At 43.0% G+C, this 23,891-nt stretch overlaps 1 protein-coding gene and 1 pseudogene across 7 annotated transcripts in view; one reads left to right on the top strand and one right to left on the bottom strand.

Annotated features, from left to right (window-relative positions):
* Positions 1–23,891, top strand: part of LOC148019538 (uncharacterized) — a 63,906-nt gene that overhangs the window by 28,432 nt on the left and 11,583 nt on the right. The window contains exon 2 of one of the 7 annotated variants that reach the window (XM_087701038.1): positions 14,604–14,683. The exons of the other annotated variants lie outside the window; for them this stretch is intronic. Within the exon in view, the coding sequence (XP_087557164.1) occupies positions 14,604–14,651 (48 nt within the window). The 3' untranslated portion in view covers positions 14,652–14,683. Of the gene's footprint in view, positions 1–14,603; positions 14,684–23,891 lie in introns of those variants that run through there. 7 annotated transcript variants of the gene reach the window in all.
* On the bottom strand, positions 15,402–17,046 carry LOC148019539 (uncharacterized; annotated as a pseudogene).

Here is a 23,891-nt window from a genome sequence, read left to right as displayed (position 1 = left end):
GGTCCTACACCCATTCTTTCTGTTAGTCAAAGTGCTATTGCAGTGGCTCGAAATCTTGTGTTTCATACTTGCACGAAAAAAATTGAGATGCATTACCATTATGTCAGAGAGAGATGCTATGCAGGAGAGATCAGCTTGATGTATGTTTCTACATATGAAAATGTTGCAAACATTTTCATTAAGGCACTACCTCGTGACAAGCTTGAGGCTTTTCACAAGTCCTTAAACCTGCTTCCCTTTGGTAATTGAATATTTCTGTACTTTACCACATTGACACTGTTGCAGGGGGGTATTAAAATTTGTAAATTCTATGAGTAGTGCCCAATGTTTTAGTTCTTAGTGTGAACACAACTAAAGTTATAAGTTGTGTCACCACTCTTAGAGTTAGAGTTAGAGTTGGTTAACTCTAGCTGAGTTAGAGCTAGGTCTATCTTAGACCTATCTTGTACCTTTCATTCTCATTCTTTTAGTTTAGCAAGTATACTCCACTCTTTTGCTTCAGCACATTCTCATTGTCTCTCTTTTCTCTCCTCCATAGCGAGTTGTCATTTTTCAACATTTCTAGCAATTTGAGCCTTTAGAGAAAGAGATTTCAATTGATCTTTGATGTAGACCCTAATTTACGACATAAATTAAGGTTTTGACAGTTGCCTCGAGATGTGTGCTCAGAATCGAGGGCCTAGGTTTTGAATCCCATTAGCTGAAAGTAAGAAATTTTAGGAAGATTTAAGGGGCTAGCCAACCAATATCATATTTGGGGTTGAAATTGTTTTTCAAGGAGCAAGGTAAAGACCAAGCCCCAAGCAAACTAAGGGGAAATTGGTTTGGAGGCTTGCTGGTTAGTTTTGATACCAAGAGACACTTGGATTAACGGAGATCGGAGGATCTTAGTTGTATATCTTCCATTTGCAATATAAGATAAAGAAATGTTGCAAGGGGCATCAATTTTAGGATTAGCAATGTGTCCAATGTCCAAGATCAAAGTGATAAATTGTGCATTTTTAGTTTATGTGAATTTTATGCTTGCTATAATTAGTGTTAGCCTACCTGTGTTAGTCATGTTAGTCTGTCATCTCTTGGTTGTGAGCTATTGTCAGAGTTAAACGGAGACGTAGGAGCTTTGGCAGTTTAGGTGGATTTTCATTATTTGTTGGCTTCCTGTGTGCATTCCTAGGCCAACTATCACTTTTCATAGTCAGGTTACACTTGGCAGACATTGTCATTGCCATCTGAAATTTCTTGGATGTTCCCTATTTTTTTTGCACTTCTTTCTTTATTACCAGCATTTATTGTGGGTCGGCCAGCATTTATGGCCTCTCTTGGATCAAGTTGGCCAGTTTTGTGGTGCTCTTGCTATTTATAGATGCACCCCTCACTTGGCGCACACACACAATTTAATCTTTAAACTTCCCCTTACAGGTGCATACTCTGACACTCCATCTCTCCGTGCTTGGTATTGCCATCGTCATCAGCTTGATTTGGTGCCCTCACTGACGCTTTGGGCTGCATGCAGGGACTGATCAGTCCATAAACATTGTATCAGCATTCTTCTTCAGTCAGTGCAATATTCTTCTCTCATCTTCTGCTTTCTCTCACTCACACTCTCTCTCTTTCTTCCTTCGTGTTCGTGTTTCTCTTTTGTTGCACACTCTCACATGGTATCAAAGTCTAAGTGAGGAAATAATCTGGAGATTTCTTGCAGAAGAGCGGGTTTTCATCGCGGAGGAGCAATCGAGATCTCCAAAACTTAGATTCCAGTTTGCGTTTATTGCGTTTATAGCCCGAACATGTGGTGCATTGCCCTGATGGTTATCCCAAGCAGCTAGGCGATAGTCTCTAGGGACTAGGCAGCAACTTTTTTGCATAGGCAACATATACTTTTGCATTTTGCCCAAGACGCAAATTTGCGTTTTTCTTGGTGTTCACTCCCTACTGCAGGCCGCAACATATTTTTGTAGACCACAGCTTTCTCAACCTTAGTGACATCTTTGTGTTGTGGGTGATAGTTTTTGGGCAAGTGACAATCTCATGGTGGCAAGCAATAGTTGTTTACTTATCCAATACAACTTTTTGGTTAATTGTTGATTAAAAGATGTGTTATCAATTCATGAGCTTTGACAACTCAATGGACGAGCTTCTTTCCAGACACTCTTCCGAGCGGAGATGTGACTATAGTCGGCATGAGCAGTCCCCCAATTGCACCCGTCTCCCTTCTATTCATCTTTCATAGAAGGCTCCGTCCTCAGTGAAGATGCCATCTTGATACCTTCCGTATAGATGCATGTCTTTAACTTCATTTTCCAAAGAAGACAAACTTGATGGTTCAAACTATTCATTGTGGTCATGTAAGGTGGAGTGCATACTCGACACCTTCAATGTTTAGGCTCTTATTTTAGATTCCATTCCCTGTCTTAAGGAGGATCTTGTAGATGGAACTTCTATGGACTATGTAGCCTTGTGGGATCGGCTGAACTCATGAGCCTGATCCTTTTTCCATGGTTGTTAAGTATGAAAAGTACGATACGATGAAATATGGTACTAAATGGTACCTTTTGATTTTATAAGGTATGTTACGATATTAGTACGAAGAAGAATTTAACTTAATTTTTTCAAAAACTATAAATGAGAAGACACATATTTAAAGTGAAAATAGGCTACAACAATACCATTACAAAATGAGATCAACAATCATACATGATACTGTATACATCAATGATCATACAATTGTCATAAGAGTCGGGACTCAATAGTCATGAGTGGAATTTGCCAATTTGGATATAATCATCCGTGATATATTGTCATCATCATCAGAGCGCTCATCAAGAGAGTTTGAAGATGATCCCTCAACATCGGATGATGAGGCACTCTCATACTCATCCTCACTGATGAGGTTACCGCCATAAAATAATGGCTTCCTAGGCAATGGCTGTGTAACTGTAGGCAAGGGGGGAATGTCATCATCAAGCATGGGATGAGATCTACTAGAGCCCTGCCTCACATATGTCTGCAAACCACTTGAATGACCCCTCGTCCATCTGGGAGGGCATCGAATGACCACGCCCCTGCTAGCAACTGTTGCAACTCAAACTTGAACTCCTTGCCCACGAGCATGCTAATTGCGAGTGTCACGAGTGTGTGCTGCTATGAGCTCTCTATAGAGCTCTGCAAAGATCTTCTCCTTCACATCAATCTCTTGGTGTACACTCAAAAGAGTGTCTCATGTCAACTTGAATGTATCAACATTTACCTACATAGTGCACATAACTTGACATAAGATTATAAATACTAAATTGTTAATTTGTATAAAATTGAACAATGAAAACAACGAATTTAAACTTGACTTAACCAAAATGATAAGTGCTTACTTGCTTTGGACTACCCATGGCCATCATGGCCTTCATCATGCGCAAGTTAGTGCGGCAATAGACTAGCCGCTCTAATTGTTGTGTGCTAAACTGTTTGCGAATCTTCGTGTGAATTTACCCTTCACCCCCGCAGCTTGCATTTTTACTTTTTTAATTTTTGTGTTTAGGGTTTGCAGCCCCAAAAAGGGGGCCACCCTAGACTGACTGTGCCTATTTATAGGCCACTCTCTCTCTCATTCTTTATGGTGGCTGATTTATTCAGTCCGTTACCTCTTCTCCGGTCTCTCCACTGCCCTCACACCCCTTCAGGAGGACATTGTGGTTCGTGGTTCGTGGTTGTCTTCATCATCTTCCTTGTGCTACGGCACCCTTGTTCCCTTGTATCACATTCACTCCATGATTTGGAACTTCATCATTCCATTTATCAAAGTTTCTTCTCTCTTCTCTTCTCTTCTCCATGTTTGCCGAGTTCACTCCGTGTTCCTCCCCGCAAACCCTATTGTCTCGCTTGTATGTCATCTTCTGACATGATATTAGAGCTGGGTCTGCTCAAACAGCGGCAAAGACCCTCCACTCCAGTGACGACAAAGACCGGTGGTAGGTTTGGCATCCACTTCTCTTCTTCTTCCATTGCATCAAAATCTCGTTTTTGCAGGTTTTAGGTGTTTTCGGCTTGCTAACCACACCCCTTTTGGAAAGGACATCGCAGTCTCGGTTGTCCCTTGCTGTCATCCACAATTTGGCACCTATTTCCAGTCTTCCACCTGTAGTTTGCAGCTGTTTACAGTAGAGCGATTGTTGTTGATCACTCTCCATTCAGAAAGCAATCTCGTTTTTGCAGATTTCAGGTATTTCAGCTTGCTGCCCACACCCCGAATGCAGAGGACGTCGCGGTCCAAGCTGGCCATTGCTGTCTACAACAGTCTGCCGCATGTTTCCAGCCTATCACACATTGTTTGGAGTTGATTTTAGCATGCTGGCTGCTACTGTTGGTTTTTCTTGCGTTCTTAGTCTTTCTCTCTCCTCACCTGCGTTTTTCTACTGGTTGCAACCTCTTACTATTGGTCACATCCTCCTTCCACTGACAACTCACTTCCAGCCTTTCCATTGCTCTCCTAGCCCTTGAGGCGGACATTGCAATTCATGGTTCGTGGTTGACCTCTTCCTTCTTTAGTGAAGGCACACTAGTAGCCATGGCTTCTTTACCAATAGATGACAGACTATTGGGTGCTCCTACTGTGGCATCACCAGACACACCACCGATGCTTGCCGACTTCGACCTTTGCTCCCCACCCCCCGGAGTATATGCGTCTCCCAGTTGGCACTACCTTTGCTACCTCTCCTTTTTGGGCCATAGATATCGTTTTGCATCGGCTATCAGAGTACTATGCTCAAGGCAATAAGACGCATCCGATGCGCACTAAGTCCTTTCAAGCACATGGATGATTGATTGGCACTACGACTTCTTGGAGATCATCGCAATGTCAGTAACAGTCTTCTCCCACCTATGTTCGGGTACAGTGGCTACCATGGCCTGCGGTTCTGCGATGCGCTCCATTGAGAGATAATGATTGCTTGATACCATCTCCTAGAGATTCCGCTTCTTCAAGAGACAGTGGCTGCTCGACTCCTTCCTCTTCTTCGGCTTTCCGGTTCGCTTCATTGAGAAGCAGCGAGTGTTGCCCACTCATTGCTCAGTTTGAGCTCCAGCCTTTACCCTCGCCTACTTTGGTTCGAGAGGCCACCTTTGGGAGTTCTTCACTACCCTAGATACCTTCTTTGGCACGACCAGCGGCACTTCCTTCATCCTCGGACATTTCAGAGTCCGTGATCCATGCGTTTTTGAATTCCCTATCTACCTCAGAGGGGGATTTACAGGGGGATGATATTTCTTTGCCCTTCGAGGGGGCATCTACATCTACCGCGACTTTGGAGGGGGCTCCTATTTCTCCAGTTTTACCGGGGGTCCCCACCCACTGGTCAGTCCTTTGCACACCTTGGCAGAGGCCTTTTACCTTCTTCTTTTACCCTTGGATGGGGTGGCTTCCTTCTAGCGGCCATCTCACCTATCGATTCCCGGGATCTTGAGGATCTACCTAGATTGGGGCCTTGGAGGTTCACCCACAACTTGGTAATGAGGCCTTCGTATTCCTTCTTGCATGGATACATAGAGCTAGTGGTTTCTCTCCTGAGGTTGAGTTCCAAGTTTTCTAGTTCACTCTGTCTACTGTTCTTTACTGCAGGTTGCCTTTTAGGTGGAAATCTTGGATCTTAGGGATCCTCTACATCTTTTTTCTCCTATTTTTCTTGCCTTGGTCACTTGGTTAGTATGGAGCCAAATCTTGAGATCAAGTACGGGCATATTCTTATGGTTCTCGGCATCACATAAAGTTCGACATTCCTCCTATGCATTGCATGTTTTCATCATCTTTGTATAAGGGCGCTTGGGCAAGCGAACAATTTCCCTACGAGGGACATTGTCCAAGTGGCACCTGTTGCATGAGCATTCTTTAGCATGTAGCATTCCATCTCCACCTCACTCTTCTCTTCTTTCTCTTTTTGGGCCTGAGAGGGGGTGTTGAGAAATCCTTCACCCTTCACCCTCAGGTTGCGTTTTTGCGTTTTGTGTTTAGGGTTTGCAGCCCCAAAAAGGGGGCCACCCTAGACTGACTGTGCCTATTTATAGGCCACTCTCTCTCTCATTCTTTATGGTGGCTGATTTATTCAGTCCGTTACCTCTTCTCTCCGGTCTCTCCACTGCCCTCACACCCCTTCAGGAGGACATTGTGGTTCGTGGTTGTCTTTATCATCTTCCTTGTGCTACGGCACCCTTGTTCCCTTGTATCACATTCACTCCATGATTTGGAACTTCATCATTCCATTTATCAAAGTTTCTTCTCTCTTCTCTTCTCTTCTCCATGTTTGCCCAGTTCACTCCGTGTTCCTCCCCGCAAACCCTATTGTCTCGCTGGTATGTCATCTTCTGACATGAGAGAACAGACACTTCAATTTCTCTCATATGCACCCAAAGAGCAATCTTGAGCAAGGATTCTCATGGTCAAGGCTGAAGAGTCTATGATGCATATCCAAAATTCTGCCACCAAAAGAGAGGTTTTACAAGCGACTCTTGTCTTTAACAAGTGGGAGAGGCAAAAGCCACGTGTCCTCTCTGATCTGCATAGCATCCAAGATCCTCTAGAACTGTATCATGGTCATCCACGGGGACCACATGAATGAGATATGCAAGCTTGTCAAAACGGAGCTCTTTAGCATCCATGACTGTTGGAGACTCGTAGACCGGATGCAATAGTGTTGCAAATCGATGGATGGGCTTACGCATCCATGCCCATCTCCTCTGCTATGTCAATGATGTGTGCATGCTATGACTTCGTGATCACCGTACAAGCTGGTGCCTCTATCAATGTTGGTCTAAAGAAGTGAATGAGAAGGCCCATGGCGGACCCCTCGCAATCACTCATACCTAACACCCTATAAAAGAGAGTTACGGCAATCATGATCCCATAGACTCTTTGCTAGAATTGCTCATCGAGGCACAAGCGTTTCATGGCTTTCGCCTCCTCTATCTCATTCCACTCATTCCACGGAGTGGATGCCATTGTTTGATGTAGGGTGGACTGCACCTCATAAAGGCACTCCAATAGCAACCACATATAAGCAAAGCGAGTTGAAGAAGGCTTCTCCAACTCAAGCATGCTATGCTTACGATACATGTAAGTATCTTCACCTTCATCATGAAGAAGGTGACAATTGATATTGCCTTTTGCACCACCCTCTTCACCCATTTGAGCTTTTCAATGTCCTTCACAAGCAAGTCGAAACAATGACTTGCAGTTGGAGTCTATACTATTGAAGGAAACTCGGCCTCGAGCAAATGGCCCATGCGTCGACAATTGGATGCATTGTCGGTCACAACTTGCACCACATTTGACGGGCCCACCTACAACCACATCATACATGGTACAAATTTATAATCATGATAAGGAAGGCTTTGAGGGGACATGAATTAAAAATTGTAATAATGAAAGCAACAACTTTAAAATTTAAAAAGACAATGTACACCTCAATGATATCTTGCCGAATGTAGCGGTAGATGAATGTGCTGATCGTTTTGCGTTCCCTCTTGCTGGTATTTACGGCCTGCAAAAAATATGTGCCGATGAGTGGACATGAAATGAGTATGTTGATGATGCCCTGTTTTCTACGGTCTCTTCATCCGTCGGTGAGAATGGAGCAACTGTATTTTGTCCATGCAACTTAAATAGGATTGAGGGCTTTATCAATCCTCTCCTCTTCATCAATTTTCTATGTCCTCATATCATTGTAACACCGCTCCTTCCTTCATATGGGCCCACTTTGGCAATGGTTCTCGCCATCTTTCTCCATTGATCATGCTTTAGGACATTGAATGCAAGATTGCACTCAATCACCATGCGTGCAATCTCAATGTCCGCTTGTCATTGCCTTTCTCTAAGAAAGGCAACCGATCCAAGCATATGACCGAAAGCTTGAGAGAGAGAGGATTGCCTCTCCAATGTTGCATGAGCATCACATCTTTGCCTTTTGCCAATGCTGGAGCCATAAGTGGATGTGGAGCCGACACCACCAATAGTGGAGGCCTCACTCAAATCGGTTGAAGATACACCTACATTTAAGGCTTCCTCACGAGTAGACATAGGTGTGGTTGTTGTTGTCGATGCACCACTTTCTCCTCTTGTAGTGGATCCCCTTATTATCTTGGCAAGAATCCCCTCTGCAATGTGTTGAGGGATCACCTTGCATGCGGCAACTTGCCCCCCCTGTCTTGGAAAGATGTTGAAGAAGCCAAGTTGCACCACTTGTGTAGCGCTTCTTGTAATACTTGCATGTCCAGTGGTGGGAGTTGGATTTCTTTGTGTCCTTCTCACATGGATGGCATGCAAGTTGAAGGCCTCATGCTTCTCGTATGTCATGATGCCAACTTCCAAGGTGTCAAGGCAAGGCTTGACGGAGAGAAGAGAGTCGAGACTTGTCACTCCAATCGGCAATCACGATGATGCTTGAAGAGGGAGGGGATGGGAGGAAGAGGAGAGAATGAGAGCTTTAGAGGCTTGAAGACCCAAGAGGGATGGGGTAGAGAGATGATGCTTCAAGAGGGAGGGGACAGGGGGAACTTGGAAGAACAATGGAGAGGGAGGGGATGGGGGAAAAAGGGGATGATGCTTGAAGAGGGAGAGGATGAAAGGTTGATGCTTGAAGATAAGAGGGTGGGGATGAGCCTTGAGGAGAGAGTGAGACTCGAGAGAAACTAGAGTGTGTAAACGAGCTTCAAGTCCACAACCTGTCTCTTTTTGCCAAATGTTGCCTTGGGCCCTCACGAAAATGTGCTGAAATTGTGCTGTATAACCAATTTTTGTTTGCAAGATGGGTAGCCAACATGCACCAAAAGTATCGTACAAATTCGTAGGTATCGTACGAGTATGTATTGAATGAATCGTATGGTACGAACCTGTCCATACGTCGTATGAAGGCAACTATGCCTCTCTTTATGAGTTTGTAGGATTCTGTACTTGTGCATGTTCGCAAGTTGAAGACCGTGGTGGAAGTGTGGAAGAAGCTTGTGTCTTTGTATAAGCATAAGATGTTTGCCCACAAGATTTCCTTGGAGAAGAAGTTGCGGATGCTTAGTCTTGATGATTCCTTCTATACAAAGGATACATCACAAAGATGGAGGACATGAGAGGTGAGCTTGCCTCTCTTGGTCGGATGATATCCTTTGAAGACATAACTATGATCCTTTTGACTCAGTTGCCATCTCCTCGGTTTGATGTATTCTACACCAGCCTTATCACATCGAGGACTTGCGAGATGTTTCTATGGGAGAAGCTTTCTCCACTTGTCTTGGAGCACGACGAGTGACTCAAAGAGGTTGGGGCCCATAGTTTTGGCTCCACCAAGGCATTTACTACCGGTACAGGTGGAGAGAAGTAGTAGAAGGTACAGGTGGAGGGAAGTAGAAGAAGGTACAGTTCAGAGACAAGAAGTAGGAGGACAAGAAAGATGAGGAGAAGCCCAAGTGCCCACACTATGGGAAGGGCACTCATCCCAAGGAGAAGTGCCGGCAAAAGTATCCCCATTTGAAGCCTAAGGAGAAGGATTCAAAGGCTGCCTTGGTGGGGGCAAAGTTTGTTTTTGTGCATGTATTTGTCAAGGAGGATACAACTCTTGCTTCTTCTACTCACGAGAAACCTTGGCTCGGACAATGGGGTCTCTTCTCACATGACCTATAGATAGGCTTGGCTCATGAGAAGCCTTGGCTCGGACAATGGGGTCTCTTCTCACATGACCTATAGATAGACTTGGCTCGGACAATGGGGTCTCTTCTCACATGACCTATAGATAGGCTTGGCTTGAGGACCTGAGTGGTAGAGGAGGCACAATCACCATTGGTGACAACTCTACAACTCCCGTTCGTGGAGTGGGGACTATTCCTTTATTGTTTGATAGGTAGTCTTCTTCTACTATCTACTAGATTTTGATTTAAACCTATTGTCTGTTCATGGTCTTACACGGCTTGGTATCCGTGTGGTCTTTACACACGATGCTGTGACAGTGGAGGACGCTTCTATAGGTACTGTTTCTTTGGATAGTCTTTGAGGAGGATGTGCTTTATATGCTCACAGCCTTAGCCGCAAGGTCTTTCCATGAGCTTGGGCTGCTTTGGTATGCTCATTATGGTTGTCTTCACTTTGATGTGATCAGACGGGCTTCTTGGAAAAAGATGCTAGAGGGACTTCATGATTTTCCTCCTATTTACACTTTGTGGCCTAGCTGCTTGAGGAGCAAGCAGCATAGGCAATTGCATCCCGAGGTTGACACTAGGAGGGCTTCTACCCCGCTTGAGTTGGTTCACATTGACCTTTGCGGACCTATGGGCACAATCTCCCTTGGGAAGGCTAAGTATTTGATTGTAATCATCGACGACTTCAGTTGTTATGTGTGGCCTTATTTTTTGGAATACAAGAATGAGGTGTACTCCCGTTTTTGCGATTGAAAGGTATTTCTGGAGACACGGAGTGGTTCTAAAGTTCGTGGATATGAACAGATCATGGTGGTGAGTTTAGTTCTAACCTCTTTTCTTAGTTTTATAAGGATCATGGCTTACAGGTGGAGTATACCCATCTGAACACATCTTTAGAGATTGTGTGGTGGAGTGTGCGAATCGGACATTGCTAGAGATGGCTTGATCGATGTTAGAGCATCGAGATCTTCCTCATATCCTTTGGGGTGAGGTAGTGGCTACTGTGGTTCACATCTGTAACTGCTCCTCGGCTTTTGCATTATAGGACATGACTCCTTATGAGGCTTTCTTTGGTCGAAAGCCTTCTGTCTCATTTTCACATCTTTGGTTGTGATGCTTTAGTCCATGTGGACAAGAAGAAGAGGAAGATGAAGCTTGACTTGAAGTTGAGGAAGCTTATCTTTGTGGGCTACAGCTCTATCACGAAGGGCTATTGACTCTACATGACCCGATGACACGAAAGATTGAGGTGAGCAAGGATGTGATCTTCAATGATGCTTGAAGCCTTTGAGGATCTAATTGATGGTTCTATTATAGATGATTCTTCGTTATCGATCCCCTCTCCCCTCGCGCCCCCGCAACACACACAAAAAAAAAACCCCCTCAGTTCCTTTTCTCCCCTCGAGGTTGCCTCTCCACACCCCTTCTTTGTCTTCGGTTTCTCTACCTCCTCCTTGCCCTACTCTAGCTTCCCTACCACCATTGATGAATGAAACTACTTCTTCCACTTCGTCGCCTACTTCCACCCCTTCTTCCTTTACAAGTACTAGAGACTAGACAGTAGTCTCCCTCCCAATAAGACGAACTTTTTTAAATTTCCTGTTGGTACTGACAACTAATGTAGGATTCAGGTGTTTCTCACTTTCTTGCTTCTCCTATAAGTCCTCACAAATTAGCTTGCTTACAAGCCCGCCTACACTTGCTAGACATTGTCATTGCCATTTTGGATTTTTTCGGGGTGTATTTTTTTGGCATTTCTTTCTCTGTGACCAATATGTATTGCTGGTCGGCGAGCATTTATGGCCGCTCTTGGATCAAGACGGCTAGTTTTTTGGTGCTCTTGCAATTTATAGCTACACCCCCCCCCCCCCCCCCCCCCCCCCCCCACTTGGCAGACACACTCTTCAATCTTCAGTCTTTCCCCTGCAGATGCACACTCTGACACTTAGACGCTCCGTGCTTGATGCTGTTGCCATCGTCATTAGCTTGATGTGGTGTCCTCATCATTGACACTTTGGGCTCTGTGTAGGGATTGATTAGTGCATCATCATTGTATCAGCATTCTTCTTCAGTTAGTGTCTTCAAAAGGAAGGTTGGTTTCAAGGTTCCATTGTTGGGATACTATCAATTCCCTTGAATTGGTGGGTCCGAGGTACCTGATTGAAGTTCAAAAGCTTTGCTCTAGTGCTGAAATTGTATTCAGCTGAGCATTACAACAAAAATGTCTTCAGATAGTGAGATGGGATCAAGCAAAGATCATGCCTCTCAATCTGAAAATTCACAAAGTGTTGGGGAAAATGCAATGCTTGATTTTGGACAAGGCACACAACATGGACAAAAAGCTGATAATGTTGGTTTAGACCAAAATGTGGTTCCCTCTAGGCCTTTAGAAGCTGATGATTAGTAAGAAGAAGAGGAATTTGATGACTAGTTTAAAGATCGGCTAAGGATAGTAGTTGAAATATTTATGCTATTTGCAAATGATCCTTGGTTCATGGGCTTTTTGTACCTCTTAAAGAAGGGCAGCAAAGGCAAGAAGAGGAAATCATCTTTGAGAGCTTTGGGATAGCAAGATGCATCAGTTCATGATTAGTTGGGCATGAGCTTTTACCTCGGTTTTGAGATCAAATTTTCTCAATTTTTAATTAGTTTGAGAACCATTTATGGTCACTTTTGGGATGAGTTTTGTATCAATTTGTGCATCAATTTTTCATCAGATTCTGCAATCAGTTTGCGATCAGCTTGGGTTTACATTTGCAATAGTTTGTGATTAGTTCTTAGATTAGCAAATGATCAGATTATACTTAGTTTTCAATGGTTTACAGTTGGTTCCATGGACATCAGCATGCTAGTAAATGCCATTAACAGTTTTAGCCATGGTTTATGTCGATAATATGCTTTACCATGGTTGTGAAGTTAGAACAATTGAGAAACATGAATTATGGATGTATCCATGCGTTTCTAGCAACAGCTCTGGACTATATTTCACATTTGTATCATGTAGATGTTGGTTGGAAATTTTGTGATGGTTTGGGGTATATGGCATGGTTGGATAATAGTGGCTAATGTTATGAGTGTGATGCCTTGTGAAAATTCCACTGCAATATCCTTTTCCTTTGGCACAATGTAGTGCAATCAAGGACGATTGCAAGGATTTTAAGAGGGAGGTTTGTCATGGGGATGTGAAAATTTAAGATGCTTTAATCTTGTTGATAACATTTGATTAAGTTATTAATCAAATGTGTAAGGTTGTTTAGCACATGTGATGCACATGGCAATTATTTCATGGTAATAAGCCAAGGATCCCAAGGATAGAATGGGTGTCAAAGGCTAAAGTTATGATAAATTATGCTAGTTGGGCTTTGGGGGTCATTTGGTGTCAGTTTTGACCCTATGACAGCTTTTTGACCAATATGTGTTAGTCATAATACTAGGGACTAGCATTAATTAATTAATTCATGCTAGGATCAACAGAGGTCGAGGACCACTCCATATTACAAATGGCCTAGTCAATTTAATTATGGATGGGCATATTTAATTTTGGGCAAGGTTAGAATGATTGAAATTGATTTTCAGGATTATTTATTTTTGGAAATAATTAAATGGTTAGATAATGCTAAAAAATGGGTTTAGAAGATTGCCACTTGGCAAAAATGCCCATGCAAATTGAGAAAACGTTTTTGGGTTTGGGTCTTAGCCATTCAATTAGTTTATAGCTTGGGAGAGAGAGAAAGAGAGTTGGTGGTTCATTTTTTGATCAGAGGACAACAATTTGTTGCAAAAGACAGCCATTTGGGGGCCTCAAGAGGCAAGAGTCAACAAGGAGACACATTCAAGGAGCTGTCAATAGCATTGCTAATCAAGCAACATTTGGAGGTGCCTGTGATTGCATTAAATGCAGGCTGGAGCAGACAACATGCAAATTTTATGGTTTTCATGCGAAGAAAATCAGATTTCTCTCTCATCTTAGCTTTCTCTCACCTTCTCTAGTAATTTCTTTGAAGATCTCAGCACTTCTTTGCCATTCTCATTAGATCTTAGTCAAATTTGATGGATAGTAGGAGGATTTTTGCTGTAAACCCTAAATTTTTGTAAAAATTGGGCTTGGACAGCCACCTTGGGACTTGTGCCACCAAGAGAAGGCATTATATACTGAAATCAATACTTAAAATTCGTGGAATTAACAGGGATTTCAGATGCCAGCCTATCCATTGTAAACTTGGGCAGCATGTGGCGAGTTGGTGGTTCCATTTGTGCAAGTCTTGGGTGAAAATCAAGGGGCAATTGGCCCAAATTGCTTGTTGTACATACAACATCATATATTGAAATCAGTACCGTGAAATTCATGGAATTGATAGGGATTTTAGATGCCTGTCTATCCATTGCAAATTGGGGCAACATTTTGTCAGTTGGTGGTTCCATTTGTGCAAGTCTTGGGTAAAAACCAAGGGGCAATTGGTCCAAATTGCTTGCTGATCGTATGTACAAGAAGGGGCTTTTGGATCAACAAAGGAGATTGTGGAATCTCAACTTGTACAGTGTCCATTAGCAATCGAAGTTAAAGAAATACCGAAAGGGGTGCTAATTTTGGGGCCCAACCGAGTGTTTCTTTAAGATTGTTATGTTAATGTGTGCATTTCAATTTATGCTTTGTTATTAATTGCTGAAATTAAGTGCTTAATTAGGTTATTCTATGCCCTATCCGAGAAGAAGGTTGGTTTTACTTGGATTGTTCAGCACTCGTTACCTTGGTAGTGATTGGTTTCGCCAGCTTATCACTTGTCAAATCTACTTGCGTTTTGTTGTATTGAATTGTCACATTAGCATACTGTACGTATTTTGCAGCAAGGTTGTTACATCATCACCTTGGCTTGTGTTTGCTAATTTTTGCCCTCTTTGACATTGATCCCACCTCAAATGACAGTGTTTGTTGCTACTAGATATTTATGGAGGTTGGCTGTTGCGTTTTGGGATCCATTAGAGTATGACACACTCTCCAACTCATATTGTTTGCCTCGGTCCTTGAGACACGAGAGTTCAAGAGTTAGTATTTCACCTTTGTATAGTGTTTTTGCTATATTGAGCATTGTATATATTCAACATTCATTATTCATTCATTATCTTCTTTAGTGTTTATTGTCTTTGAGTTACCCTAAGCCTAACTGTGTTCTTTGTTAGTTTGTGTTCTGTTGTAGGATTGTGTTTGTTATTTGTAGGTGAGTATTTTTCACATAGCCCACTAGAACATGCATAGACAAGTCTGCTAACACGGTCATTCCAAAAGTCGTAGCCTAGTGGATGGATAATACTTGTGCAGGTTCAAGTGTTGCTAGGTGCATCACTTGTTTGGACACCCTAGGTTCATAGTTGTCAAGTACGAAAAGTACAATATGGTACGGTACGATAAAATACGGTACTAAATGGTACCTTAAGATTTTATAAGGTACGGTACAATATTAGTATGAAAAAAAAATTAACTTTATTTTTTTTAAAACTATAAATAATAGAACACATGTTTAAAGTGAAACTAGCAGTGCCATTATTAAATTTGCTGAATACATGAGGTAAAAAGCCCTCACAATCACATGCGAGCAACAAACATGCGGGCAACGGTACAGTGTACTGGATACATCATACAATCATCAATGAGTGAAACTGGATACAATCATCAGTGATAGTACTAAGTAGATACAAAAAGGTGAGACTCGAGAGAGCTGAGGCCTAGAGGGTAGGATGACTCATGAGGCATCACTATCATCATCATCATCATCATCATCAAAGTGCTCATCAAGAGAGTTTGAAGATGACTCCTCATCATTCGATGATGAGGCACTCTCATACTCATCCTCGCTGATAAGGTTACCATCATCATCAAATGATGGGTTCCTAGGCAATGACGGTCTAACTGTAGGCAAGGGGGGAATGTCATCATCAGGGATTGGACGAGAGCTACTAGAGCCCTGCCTCATATATGTCTGCAAACCACCTGAACCACCCCTTGTCGATCTTGGAGGGCACCGAATGACCATGTCCTTGCTGGCAACTCGAACTTCTCGCCCACGAGCACACTGACTATGAGTGTCACGGGTGTCTACTGCTATGAGCTCTGCAAAGATCTGCTCCTCCTCCTCATCGACTTCCTGATGTACACTCGCAAGAGTATCGCCCGTCAACTTGAATGTATCAACATTCACCTACACAATGCACATAAGATAATAGATTATAAATACTAAATAGTTGAGTATAATACTATAAAGTAACAAGTTGAAACCAATAAATTTAAAAATTAAACTTGACTTATCATTTTATGGTTAGGTGTTTACATGCTTTAGACTACCCATACTCATCATGGCCTTCATCATGCGCAAGTTAGTGCGGCAATAGACTAGCCGCTCTAACTGTCGTGTGCTAAGACGATTGCGAATCTTCGTGTGAATGAGAGAATAGGCACTCCAGTTTCTCTCACATGCATCCGAAGAGCAATCCTGCGCAAGGACTCTCATGGCCAAGGGCTGAAGAGTTTCCAGCGCATATCCAAAATTTTGCCACCAAAATAGAGGCTTTACAAGTGTCTCCCTTCTCCAACAAGTGGGAGAAGAAAATGCCACATGTCCTCTCTGATTTGCATAGCATCCAAGCTCCTCTAGGACTGTGTTGTGGTCATCTATAGGGACCACACGAGTCAAATATGCAAGCTGATCTGACCGGAGCTCTCTGTCATCCATGATCATCGGCGACTTGTAGGCCGGACGCACCAATGCTACAAAACCATGGATGGGTCTATGCATCCATGCTCATCTCCTCTTTGCTATCTCTATGATGTATGCACGCTGAGAATCTGTGATCATCGTGCAAGCTTGTACCTCCACCAATGCCGCCCTGAAGAAGTGAACGAGAAGGCCCATGGTGGACCCCTCGCAATCAATCATGCGCAACACCCTAGAAAAAGGAGTCACGGCAATCACAATGGCACGGACTTTTTGCCAAGACTGCTCATCAAGGCACAACCACTACATGGCTTTTGCCTCCTCTATCTCATGCTCATCCCACTCATTTCATAGAGTGGACACCACTATTTGGTGTAGGGCGGACCGCACCTCATAAAGCTGCTCCAACAATAACCACATATAAGCAAACCGAGTTGAAGAAGGCTTCTTCAACTCAAGTTTGCTGTATCGCAAGCACCTTCACCTTCACCGTGAAGAAGGTGACAATAGATGTAGCCTTGTGTACCACCCTCTTCACCCATTTTAGCTTCCCGATGTCCTTCATGAGCAAGTCCAAACAATGACTTGCACATGGAGTCCACACGATCGAAGGAAACTCGGCCTCAAGCAAACGGCCCATGTGCCGATAATTGGATGCATTGTCGGTCACAACCTGTACCACATTCAACGGGCCCACCTACAAGCACATCATACATGGCACAAATTATAAAAGCTTCGGGGAGAGGTGAATCATGAATCATGACTTGAAAATTCTAATTATGATTCATGAAATATGAAAGCAACTTTTAAAAGACAATGTGTACCTCAATGATAGCTTGCCGAATGTGGCAGTAGATGAATGGGTTGGTCATTTTTCTTCCCCCCTTGCCGGTGTCTACGGCCTGCAAAAAATATGTGCCAAGTGGACATGAAACGAGTATGTTGATGATACCTCGTTTCTTACAGTCACTTCATCCATTGGTGAGAATAAAGCAACCGTATTTGGTCCATGCGGCCCGAATAGGATCAAGGGCTTTATCAATCCTCTCCTCTTCATCAATCTTCTTCGTCCTCATATCATTATATGAGACGCCGCTCCATCCTTCACATGGGTCCACATTGGCGATGGTTCTCACCATCTTTTTCCATTGCTCATGCTTTAGGATGTTGAATGCAAGATTGCACTCGATCACTGTGCGTGCAATCTCAACATCGGCTTGTCGTTGCCTTTCTCTAAGAAAGGCAACCGATCCACGTGTATGACCGGGAGCTTGAGAGAGAGAGAGGATTGCCTCTTCGGTATTGCATGAGCCTCTAACCTTTGCCTTTTGCCAATGCCGAAGCCTGAAGCGGATGTGGAGTCGGCACCACCAATGGTAGAGGTCTCACCCGCATCGGTCGAAGATAGGCCTACATTTGAGGCTTCCTCATGAGTAGGCATAGGTGTAGATGCCGCTGCCGCCGATCCGCCACCTGCTCCTCTAGTGGATCCCCCTCTCATCTTGGCGAGAATCTTGTCCGCAATGTGTTGAGGGATCGACTTGCACGGAGCGACTTGCCCCCCCCGTCTTGGAAAGATGCTGGAGAAGCCAGGTCGCACCACTTGTGTAGCTCTTCTTGCAATACTTGCATATCCAATTGTGGAAGTTGGACTTCTTTGTGTCCCTCTCCACATGGATGGCGTGCAAGTTGAAGGCCTCATGCTTCTCGCGTGTCATGGTGCCGAGGTGAGGCCGGAGGCTCGATGAAGAAGAGAGAGTTGAGACTTGTCACTCCGATCGGCTGTGATGCTTGAAGAGGGAGGGGATGGGGGGAAGAGGAGAGAGTGAGATGATGCTTGAGCCTTGAAGAGGGAGGGGATTGGGGAAACTTGGAAAGTTGGAAGAAGAACAAACTTTGAAAAGGGAGAGGATGGGAGGAAGACTCAAGAGAAGATGGGAAGAGGAGAAAGGAAGAGGGAGCTGGGAGGGGATGGGAGCTTGATGCAGCCTTGGAGTCTTGGAGACAAGAGGGAGGGCTGAGGAGAGAGTCGAGACTTGTAAGAGTGTGTGTGTGTCGCAAATGATCAATCGTGCCCAGTTTGCGCCTTTTTCCCCAGCTCGTTTCGCGTAGAAACTCCCTGGATAGCTCGCCTTGCCCCGCAGGATACATGGCCAAAACATGTTTAAAATCTCGTACGAAACAGTACGGATGCGTACCGTACGGTTCGTATGGTTCGAACCTGTCCGTTCGACCTACGAGTGCAACCCTGCCTAGGCTCATATGGTATGTTCGTGCAAGTTTGGGAAATTGCACACTCCAATACTCGATTGGTTCTCTTCAGCAGGGTTGTCACTTGTTTGGACACCCTAAGTTCACATGGTATATGCTCGTGCAAGTTTGGGAAATTGCACACTCCAATACTCGGTTGGCTCTCTTTAGTAGGGTTATTGAGGAGGAGGATCTTAGTGCAATCAAACTCCATTGTTCATTTGGCTTGGGAGAGCTATTCTATTTGTGCATTAAAAACATGCTAGTTGGCTCTTGCTCGCTCTATTGGGTAATATTTGGATGGAGGCACCCTTCTTTTAGGCATTTGGTTGTGTTTAGTATTAGACCAAAAATGGTTTGGTTGGTAAAAGAAGGTGAGTCTTTTGGGAGTAGTACTAGTATGGAGGATGGGGCTAATGACAATGAGTCTATAGATGAGGAGATGGATATGGATGAGGATTTGGACATTGATGAGGTTTGACTCAAGTGTTTTGTAGGACTCAAGAGCTAGGGTTTGAAGAGAAGGGTATCATTATCATTTAGACATTCTAATTAGTTGTTCTCATGTAACATGGATTCATTTTGATGTTTCATAGAGACAAGGTATATTTGAGTTGTTATTCATCTATGGGATCATGCTTCTTATTTATCCAATGTAATGGTTGGTCATGGATGGCATATAAATTGCTGGTCTATTGAATATTTGATTGTATTTTATATGCAAGGATGAATCAACTTTGATGTACGTTGCTAGAGAACTTGAAGCATATTTATATGCCTATTAAATATTGATATTTTTCATGTTGAATAAAACTTGTGTCTTACATTTTATGAAACTCGTATGAAAACCCTTAAAAGCTGTGCCATACCTCGTGCTTTTGAAACCCCTGGCAACTATGATCAGGTGTAGAGGGCTTTAATCATAAGCTCCTTTCTTAGATCTTTATAACTTATCTTCTCCTTATTTTTCACTTATCATTAATCTTTCTTATTATTTTTCACATTCCACTCATCTCTTCTCAAGCATTTCCAAATTTAAAAGCTCACGTGTTGAATGCCTCTACTTTACCTTTTGGTGCTCCATTGCCAGCAACTCTAGTTGCGTACAATTTGCTTTACACCTACTCTTAGCTAGCTATAGTGCAGAAAATCTCCATCCAACCTTAAAGTGCCCTATCTACCACTTACCCATGTGCTATGTAGGTTGCTTTCATGCATATGCTAAGTCAATCCTACCTCCATCCAGCTCTAATAGCCATCCAACCGATGGAGAGCTTTACCTACCATGCAACACCTATAGCAACTTTAACAACATATAGTGATGTTTACCCTCATTTTTCTAGTGGAGAGATGGAGTGAAGATATGGGGGACCACTGGTATCAACCATTCTACTTGCTAAGGCAAGGTTGGCCTTTAACAATAAAACTTTCTTCACTAGGTCTAGTTACACTGCATGGTCCAATCTTATGCAACATAATCTTACCTCTCAGTGTTAGAATACACTAGGGTTTGCAAAGAAGACGTTGAGAGTGTACACATAGAACTAATATATTGACTTAGACAATGCAAATGAATAAGAAAGAGATGGATGGACATTGAACGGAGAAACAAAATAAACTAATCAAGGATGTGAGTTGTGATACAACAAATGCTCAATGAGCGGAGGGGTTATCTAATAGCCATTGTCTCGTGAAAGCAAGATGAGGGGGTGTTGGAGAGTATCATTCTTCAAAACCCATCCCGAGCTCATTAAACTATCAATGCTTGACATTGGATGTTGATGTAGGATGAGTTGATTGTTACATATACTCCATGTTCCACCCTTGTAAGGTGCCACTAATAATCAATGGTGCTCAAAGTTTATGACCCCCCATTAGAGGAGAAGCCATATGTGAGCTTGGATATTAGTAAGGTCTTGACTTTAGTGTCTATGTGATCGGATGGTTAAAAGGGTGATCTATGTGGGTCTAGCATGTGGGCTAGAGTAGTTAAGCTAATAGAAACTCGAGGTACATTGTATTGAGTTGCAAGGTGTGGGAGTTATCAACCCCTATTTTGGGTCCTAAGGTTTTGTGGCCCCTAGTTATGCTCCCCTTGTGGGAGTAATGCCTTTGATTTTACAAGAAATATCTAACACCTTCATGGGCTATGCTAGAACCATGATCATTCATTCACCTAGTTAGAGATCATTAAGAAGTCTAAGCTCTTTATCTAGGATTTGTCTAGATTGCCATTGTCATGAGGACATGTATTTGTGAAACCTCACTTAACATGTGGATTAATTTTTAATCACATGATTAAGTAAATGTTGCACTTGTGAGGTGCAACTGGGGTTAGAGTAAATTTAAGAGTTCGAGATCTGAGAAAATCACAAGATGTCAAAGACAAAAGTTGCTATAAGTTATATTGCATAAGTACTTGGTAGTATTTGGTGTCAATTGTTGGCCTAGGTCATTCATTTGGCCATAAGTGTCAGTTGGTGACATTAGGGATGTGGTGTTTAATGGTACGTAACGTCGATCTAATGGTCAAAGATGGCACAGACAGACTCGGGAGTGGAAGATGCCTAGCCAATTTAATTATTGGCAAGCTTGATTATGTTTTTGGGCATCGAAATAATTATTAGATTAATTTTCAGTAAATTAATATTTAATGATGGATAATGTTGGAAAAACCATTTGGAAAGGTTGCCACTTGTCAAACTTGCCCATACAGGCTAGTTAAAGGCTAAAGAAGAGGAAAAACAAGATCATTCTTCCTGTAGCAAATGTGGGAGAGCTGTGAGCAGCCATGGCCAGCCTATTTTAACCATTGCAGCAAGCCATGAGTGAGTTTTGAGGAGGTGATTGCAGATTCAGACCCTCCACAGTTGGGCGATTGCATCTAGGTACAAAGTGACAACTGATTTGGATGTCTCAATCGTAGATGATAGCATTTAATGCTGTTGTGGAAGGCAGTAGTTGCATTTGACTGATTTTCAGTCATTCTTTGCGACAAAACTCCAATTTTTCTCTCTACAGTTCTCTCTCTCATCTCCCAGCCATTTCACAGCCTTGCTCCGAAGATCTCAGCATTTGGACCCTTGGAGGTTGAGAACTTGCAAATTTCTCTATTGTAAACTATAATTTACAGTAGAAATTAGGGTTTAGCAGCAATCTCGGGAAAAGCCAGAAATTGGAAGCCCTAAGTCTTGAAGTTTTCAGGATTGAAAGTGAATTTCAGCTATATTCAGGTGGAGGACTAGCCAGCCATTGAATTTGGGGCATTTCCATCGACTATGAAGTGGATGAAGGCCAATGAAGTGCCCGAATCAAGGGGCAAAACAAATTGAAGACTTGCTGGTCACTTTGGATAGCAAGGGGAGTTTGGATTGGGAAGGGGATTGGGAGAATCCCATTGTAAAGCAACTTTTTTTTCAATAAAGCTAAAGAAATACTGAAAGGGGTACCAATTTTGGGGCCATTTGCATATGCATTGTCCAGATCAGTAGGTAAATTTGTATTTTCAGATTTGCATTTATTGTTTGCTTTTGTAATTAAGTTGTAATCAGGGATTTACCACCCATCCATGGAAGGAAGGCTGGTTTCATGGTTCCATTGCTGGGATAACATCAAATCCTTTGAATTGGTGGGCCTGTGGTACTTGATTGCAACTTGGGACTGTTGCATTATTGCTGAAATTGTTCTCAGCAGTGAATTACAGCAAGCATGTCTTCACATGGTGATACGGGATCAAGTGAAGAGGATGCATCACTCCTTGGTCAATCACGTGGTGAAGGCGGAAATGCAATGACTGATGCATGGTTCTCAGCATGGACAGCATGCTGAAAATGTGGGAAATGACCCAAATGTTGGCACTTCAATGCATAAAGAGACTGATGACCAGCAAGGGGCTGAAGAATTTGATGATAGCTTCAAGGATCGAATGCGTACAATAGCAAATCTTTTTGCTGAATTGGCAAAGGATCCCTAGTTTACTGGATTCTTGAATGCCCCAAAGAAGGACAACAAAGGCAAAGAGAAAAAGACACCTTCTACAGCTTCGGGCCAACCACAAGAACCGAAGGAAATGCCTAAGCCTTCTTTAGAAGAGTCCAAAATACTTGATGAGCACAAACAGTTGGTATCCTTGGGGCAGCAAGTGCAAATGCATGGCCAACTTGGTAGTGCCAATCCATGGGAACATGGGTAGCAAGGCAATTATGCACATGCAAGCATGGGACAGCAAGGATACTTTGGTGGTGGTACCATTTTTCATGCTATGGTTAGACAGGCACCGCATATGGGAATGTATGACACAAATCCCTATGGTATGCAGCAGCCAACACATGGCTCACAACACCCAATGTATCCAGGTAATGCAAGTGAAATGCCTAATCCCATGTATGGCAGCATAGGCATGATGCTTGGGGCACAAAGCAGGCCATATGGATATGTATTGGCACTCCTAAGGACTGTTGGAGCAGAAGGATTTGGTGCTGGTTCAAACAGTGCTGGTTTTTATGCAAATACAACCAACGCACCCTTTTTGCAACAGCCCATTTATGATAACTTGACTCCCATAGGTTTGCTGAAGGACTATATTGAAGGTTGCAAAGTGTGAAGTTTGAGTATTTCAATGGTGCACAAGATAGGCTGAAAGCAATTGTTTTCATTCAACAGTTTGATGCAGGCTATTCTGGAGGCAACTTCACAAAGGCATCTAAGAAACGCCAGGCAGTTACATTTTTGAAGGGAAATGCATTGCTTTGGTGGTCTATACTTCTTATTCAAGGGAAGTCACCTACCACTTGGGTCCAGTTTAAGCAAATGTTTGCTTCAAATTGTTTGACAAGTACCTTTGAAGTAGACATTATGATAGCTTGGAATTAGTTGAATTCCAAAGACTGCGAGAACTTGGATCGGTATAATAAGAAGTTTTGGGATACATTGTTGCTAGTTACTTCTTATCGCACAATACCTCTCTATGAGCAGGTGGAGAAGTATATTTGTGGTTTGCCAAAGGGTATTCGGCATTTTTGCATTAAGTCCACTGTTTCCAGCATGTAGAAACTGCTACTACAACTGGCACATTGCTGCATGGAAAGGATGCATGATTCCACGATGATGATGCCAAGTTACATGTCAAAGAGGCAAAGGCTGAGAAAAAGAGTAGATCTGAAAATAAAGCTGAAAATCAGGGTAGATCTGAAAATAGGGTTGGAAAGAGGAACAAATCGCAGAGAAAGAGTGGGAAAAGTGATGCATGACATAAGGAGCTAATGGCTGCAA

This window comes from Lygodium microphyllum, chromosome 19 (assembly GCF_053477565.2).
Source record: "Lygodium microphyllum isolate KBCC chromosome 19, Lygodium_microphyllum_v1.1.10, whole genome shotgun sequence".
In the NCBI taxonomy this organism is placed as follows: domain Eukaryota; kingdom Viridiplantae; phylum Streptophyta; class Polypodiopsida; order Schizaeales; family Lygodiaceae; genus Lygodium; species Lygodium microphyllum.
The sequence above is the reverse complement of the archived record's forward strand: the minus strand, read 5'-3'. Positions and strand labels throughout refer to the sequence as shown.